General features: G+C 26.4%; 1 protein-coding gene across 1 annotated transcript in view; it reads right to left on the bottom strand.

Annotated features, from left to right (window-relative positions):
• The window catches only part of LOC113388288 (zinc finger protein 572-like), an 11116-nt gene extending 4794 nt beyond the window's left edge, over positions 1-6322 (bottom strand). Inside the window, exon 1 of the mRNA XM_026625685.1 lies at positions 6319-6322. Within this exon, the coding sequence (XP_026481470.1) occupies positions 6319-6322 (4 nt within the window). The remainder of the gene's footprint in view (positions 1-6318) is intronic.
• Between the last annotated feature and the right edge of the window lie 905 nt (positions 6323-7227).

Here is a 7227-nt window from a genome sequence, read left to right as displayed (position 1 = left end):
TGTCAACCATTATACACATTTATATAATAATGAGTTGTAAATTATAAATTATATATTTATAATAGCATTAAAAATATGTAAAATAATTAAAAACAATAATACGCATACAACGACAAATCTCTATTCACATACACGACGTCTAATCACAATCGACCCGTATGGAAATGATTTCATCGAGATCGAATGACGAATCATTGGCACTCGACTCGGCCGTAACGCACTTCCGTTGCGTTTGTGCGGATTTACACCCTAATCGCGCCTAAAGAAGTTTTGCTTCAAAAGTTTTACTTCAAAAACCAATTCAAGCATTTACAAATTTAGATGTAGTTTATATGTTTTACTAGATTATCACTAGAACATCATTCATCAACAACATACGATTAAGGATTTTATTTTATATTATATTATGTTAAGAAATTATATCAATTTATATAATTGTGTCTTTTAAAAAATATAATAATATGAGCAAAATTATTTTTTTAATTCTTAGTACTTTTGAATAAAAAAATTATTTGCTGATTTCTCTAACCATGCATTTTTTATTATTTTTATAGGTTTTGGCGCTACCTACCACCTGCCAAAATTTGAAGGTGTTTCAAACCAAATGAAATATTTTTCCGCTCTAACACTAGAACAGTCGAAAATGTATCAATGTTCCAAGTGTAATAAAAGTTATAAATATGATCAGAGTTTAAGAATGCATCAGAGATATCAATGTGGAAAAGAGCCACAATTTAAATGCAATGTTTGCCCTTATAGAACATATTTGAAAGGAAATATGAGTAAACATTGTTTGAGAATGCATGGAATTGAATATGTAATAAATGATAATGTTTCGATGAAATTTTAAAGTATTTATTAACCAAAAATCATAGGAGTAGTCTTGCTGCAAGCAAAGTAATAATATGGAACTAATATAGTTTAATTTTATTTAAATAAAATGCAACAGTTCAAAGCTTTCAATGTAAACCAATTATATGGTTGCAATGAAGTTTTAATTTTATCGATAAATAGTATTTATTTTAATTTTAAGTCCTAATAATTAATTAAATCAGAAAAAACGTCCTGATGTCATTGGACAAATATATGTGCAAATCTAAAACATAGACTACTTATATTTTTATATATGTTTTCAATAGAAATCTCAGTATATTATACATTGAACGACATAATATTTATTGATTATTATCTTATAGTATTATTTATTTTTCACCATATATAGAATAAGTTCGTAGAATTATAAATTCCAATATTAATATAATAATATATTCTATTTTAATATTAGAAGCTAGGTTATAAAATAATAATAGTGATTATAATTATGTTTATAGTTAAATAATACAAACTTTATACTGAATGTTGGTTTTATGACTTCTGATTTTATTCTAATATAATCTTCGCTTTTGTTTTAACCTAACATATTTTGTATGGAATATAGTATTTTTAATCAGGTATATATATATATATATATATATATATATATATATATATCTATTATATATCGCCCTGTATATATATATATATATATATGTATATATATTTAGATTTTATGTTATATTTGATATGTATACCTATATAATCTTTTCCTTACACAATTTTACATGAAACTAATAAATTCATAATTTATGCAAATCGATACTGGATAATGAACTCAGTACAATATAATGTAAATCTATAACAATATATTGTATATGTGTATATTTATATTTTACATTTATATCTGCTAACACAGTTTTACATTTCAGATTTCTTCGGAAACGTGCAGGATTTCGAACACATTGGTGTGAAAAAAATGTTTACAAATGCAGAGATGTCCACTTTTTTATTCCTATAAAAGAAATCTTATGAGACATTTGAAATTTCAATGTGGAAAAACACCGAAATTTGCATGCCCTTTTTGTCCTCATCGAGCCTACTACAAGAGCACCATGAAGAGCCATTGCCAAAGAAGACATCAGCAGAATTACTAGTCAATTAATAATATAAAGTGATAGATGTAATATAAAATTTAATATATTAATATAATGTATACATAAATATATTAACTATTTACAATATTGAGAAAAATGCGTCTGTTCTTGACTCTTTTTAGCCCCACAAAATTGTTGTAAGGGGCGTCCATTACGTGAGGTGGTTTGACAAAAAATCACGTAATATTACGTGAGGGAGAGAGGGGTATAGTATGACATCACGTGTATTAATTTTTTACCTGATTTAAAAAAAATTCAAACATTGTCAAAAAAATGAAAAATTTCGATACATGATGTTTAAGGGTATCAACACGTATCACAAGGGAAAGGGTGTCCAAAACTCCTTAAAAAACCGATCACGTGATAAAAGGGTGCTTTCTAACAAAGGGAAGTTTTGATTGATCTGATATTCAAGGGATTAATCTTTTATTAAGATTCTTATATAGTAGTTAGAACTATAACAACAATATATAAAACGTATAGTTTATTGGATTTACTTTTATCTTTTGCAAATTTTCACTGAAGCTACTTTTACTTCATACATCAATAAAATTAATTCGCTAAATCTAAAGGTAAAGCTAATTAATTAGCTAATATTTACACTAAATTTTTAGTTGAATGTTTGGAAAAATATCAAAGATGTATTAACTATGTGAAAATATGAAAGTAATTGAAAGCAGATAGATATTTAAAGTATTGGCTGCAAGAATTAAGCTTTTGAAATAGTTCATATAAAGCGTGAATTCACTTTCTTATTCTCACATAATTATTAGATCTTTGACTTTTTACTAACTTTCAACTAAAACTTTGATGTCAATATAAATCTGCCATATGTAATTAGTAAGAAAGGCCGGGTACGGTTGTGCCAAGCAACGGTATTGACAGTCGTCATAACAGCTAAACTATACTGTTTTTGACATAGAGTCTAAAAGGGAGAAAGCTAGAGTTATTTGTACGAAGTTTCCATTGATCTATAGACAATATTGTTTTCACAGTGTCAAAAAAATATTTTGTTCATAGAATATAGGTCATAGATAGATCACTTTTTTGATATTTTAACATAAGTTAAACGCCAACTAAGGCACAACCGTATCTAGTCTCCCCTAAAATAAAAATTTGCACAGTTTTACTTTTTTATGTTTTGAAGTAACTAGTTTCTATAATTATTTATTTATTTGTGTAACAGATTTTAGTGTGTTATTTTAAACTTTTAGAAAGTATGACTTTTTAGAATATTTATACAAGAAAATATTTTTTTCGTTAGACTAATAGCAGTCAATGGAATTGCTATTTGGTAAATATAGTCAAGCAGATAAAAAATGTTGGTGTATTATAACAAACTATTTAAATTATTTATTTAAATAAATATAATAAAATTTTATATTAATTTCTAGTCGGACAGATTTTATTTACAATGTAAAACTCACTTAACTTCTATAATAGTTGTTAGAAAAATGTACTTGAATTTGTACATTAAAAAGTTCTAAATTTATAGAGTAAGTTTAATTAAGCTTTGGCACTATTTATATCTTAAAGAATTTTATTTTTGTATTTTACTCAAATACTGAGTTTTTGAGTAGTAATTTTATTATAGTAATTAAATTATTATTAATTTTATTAATTGTTTAATACTACTAGTCCTTTGTGTTATTTGAATAATACAATAATTGACATTCATATTTATATATATTAAAAATTAAATAAAATTATGAATGTTTGTAAGGATTTTTTTTATTATTGTTTATTATTACTTTATATTTAGGCTATATAAAATCATATTTTGCAATTTGACCAAATCCAGATAAACAGGAGATTCTCATATTTAGGAAAAACAAGTTTACAGACATTTTATCTGATCTTCTATTATGATCTTGTTTTGTAATAAATTCTATATTTATTTTATTAATACCTCAAACAAATTTGAAAGTGCAAGATAACTAAGATATTAGGTATGATTACATAAAAAAGTTTGATGTATTATAGGTGTGAATTTTATTTCTAATATTTTTTTTATTTTTCAGGATATTTTCGAGGTTTTCCTGAGCCAGCCAATTATTCCAGTGATATTTTGGGCCAAAGAATTTATTGCTGTCCCAATTGCAATAGTCGATATAAATTACAAACTGATCTTTATCGACATTTAAAATTCGACTGTGGAAAATTACCAAGATTTGGATGTTCAGTCTGTCAATATCGTAGTAAAAGAAAACAAAATATTGAGAGACATATTATTTGTAGACATGTGAATGAAATGGCTTATTGTTTATTTTTGAAACAATAATGGAAATATTGAAACAAAAAAAAACTGAATTTCGTAGATAGTACCTGGTTGCTTGTGATTGTGATTGAAATGTTGCAAATTGTTTGATTTGCAATTATTTATTTAATTTTTGATATGTTTTGGTCACAAAAGGGCATGATAAAGTAGTTGCAGTAAATTATGCTCCAATTTTATTTTCATATTTGTGATAAAAGCAGCAAAACCGACTCAGAACCATTGTGTGTACTAAAACAAGTCTTATATAGTTTTTAGTAAAAGATTTAATAGTTTTCTGTACATGCTTTACTCGCGAAACAAATAAAATAAAAGAAATTAAATAACTTTAATTAAAAAGCATTTTCTCAAAAAATTAAACAAAGAGTTATTATTAAGTATTGAAGAAAGTTATTAAGAAGTATTATTCAGTTATGAAATTTCTCCTGTAGTTTTGAAATAAAATTAATATAACATTTTCTGTCAGTATATTTTTCCAGCAAAATATTTTTTTGTGTACTAGAATGTATAAATTATATTAACGATATTTCTTCTAACGAATAAAGTGATTTATTTTTAGGAAATGTGTACAATATTTATTATTTTATTTAATTCATACTATTAATATATTTTCTAGTGTACATAGTGTGATTTGTATTTGAATTATAATGACTTGTATAATTATTTTGAGTCGTTTTTATTTAAATAATATTAACGACACAGGTCCACAAAAAAAGTTGTTTGTATTGGGTGTGCAACATATGATTTCCAATGTAGTTTTTACCATTGAACACAAATCTAGAGTCAAAATTGGGGGTCAAACTACAAAAATAGAATAGAGATGAAAAACGACAATGTCTTCTAACTTGTAATTTTCTACATTATAAATAGAAATCTTTCAATTTCTGTGGCCCTTTTTGCCATAAATGACCATAGAGTTTCTTTTGATCTATTAAGTTTTTATTTGTCTACCTCAGCAGTCATTTGCAAACACATTTGCAGATATTTAATTGCTAATATGTTTGCAGATTACCCAGGGGCGATGTGGAGTAAATTTCACAATATAAAAAAACTCAATAGATCATTTGAAGGAAACTTAATAGTCATAGTCAAGACAGGATTTATAAGTTATTAATTATTATGCCGAAGAAATACTAGATCGGAGACATTTGGGCCGATTTACCCGCACAACAGACCAATGTTATGGAAAGGCCATGTTACGCTCCAACTTCCATACATTACACTTCTAAATCATACTGAATATTGTCAAAATGCCATGTATTTGCTGTGCATTCAGGCGTTTTACACATAAGCTGCGACGTCACTCGTATGTTATGAAGCTGGGTCAGAAAGACCATGCTATCTAAGTTATTTTTTGACAATTGTGTGGTTTCTAGGTTATTTTTTCTATCTGACATACTGGGAAAAAACGCTTGACTGCACAGCAAACATATGGCTATTGTCAATATTTAGAACGAATTTGTATGAAAAGTTCTTCATAACATAGCTTTGCCATAACATTGGTCTGTTATGCGGCAGAATTGGTCCATCTGTTGATTTTTATTATTTTTCGATTTTTTGTTGTTTGGCACCCCATTTTGACTTTAAATTCGTGTTCAACTAATGCACTCAAACGAACAACTTTTTTTGTGAATATGTGTAATTATTAAAATTTTGTATGAGTTTTTTTTGGAAAGAAGATATATTAATGCTTTAATAAAATTTGATCAATTTGTAAATGAGTATTATTTTAAAAACTGAGTTGTTTTTCCAAAATGTCACTATAGTACAGAATGTTCCTTTGCGGGTGACAATTGTAAATTCCACAAATTTTCACTACAGTGAATAAAAAAAATGATTTTTTTTTAAAAACTACGCTAAATATCAAACATTTTTGTTTGTAAAACATAATATTGATTATTTCATAAATCTATTTAAAAAAATATTTCATACATTTACTTATAATGTTTTAATTCAGTGTAATTGTTCAGTGTATCCAAATTATAATTATAGTTCTGTAACAATTACTAATTTGCAATATTATTTATTTTTTCCAGGTTTATACTTCGATTATGCATCTCAAGATATTCTCACCCATAATTCAACATTCCAAAGAAAGCATAGCTGTCCGAATTGTTTTAGATGTTATAAATTGTCAAATGATCTAATGCGACATTTGAAGTTTGATTGCGGAAAATCTCCTCGTTTTGGCTGTTCAGCATGTTCCCATCGAAGTAGACGCCAAAGGGACCTACAAATGCATATATTGAGCAAACATGGACCAAATCTAGCTCATTGTATTCATTTTAAGGAATAATATTAATTGATATAAGAAGAAGACAGAGATTTACTTGAAATTGTGCAGACATGACCAGTGAAGGAAAGGATTTCCATATGCTTCTTAAAGAAAATTTATAAAAAAATAAAGGAATCTTTAGCCAATTCTGTACAAAGTTGGAAGACTACTAAACATTGTTTGCCACAACTGATATGAAGCTCTAAAACCGAAATTATAAAATTGAAAAAAATATAGAGCAAAATTTAAAAAGCTTAGTTTTTGCAGACTTTCAAGAAGAATCAGAGATATGTCGAGAATAGATATTTCAGTATAATATTATTATGCACTCAAATAAATTCATGGTGCATAATTTATTTGAAATTGATTTTTATATCAATTTATTTAAAAGGCTGTTTATTATTAGTATTAGTATTTTTTAAACTATTTATTACATGTAATACATTTAAAGTAATATAAATTTGAGATTTTGTGTTTGCAATAATTTTCACATTATAATAATAAATAGTAGTGTGCCCGAAGGCAGGTCCATGGTATGAGAGCACCACAAAATCAAAGATTTGCCTCTCTCCCTTATTTAATATTCCTATTACCGTTTTATTACCACTAGTTAACAACCATTGATTACTTTTTATTTCTTTTTTATACATTTCCTTTTCAAACTTCTGCTTCCATGCTTCCTGGTCCTGTGCTTCGGCTTTCACTTC

The sequence above is a fragment of the Ctenocephalides felis genome, unplaced genomic scaffold (genome assembly GCF_003426905.1).
Source record: "Ctenocephalides felis isolate EL2017-DRISC unplaced genomic scaffold, ASM342690v1 CF-g0.4_SCAFFOLD_03572, whole genome shotgun sequence".
Lineage (NCBI taxonomy): Eukaryota > Metazoa > Arthropoda > Insecta > Siphonaptera > Pulicidae > Ctenocephalides > Ctenocephalides felis.
The sequence above is the reverse complement of the archived record's forward strand: the minus strand, read 5'-3'. Positions and strand labels throughout refer to the sequence as shown.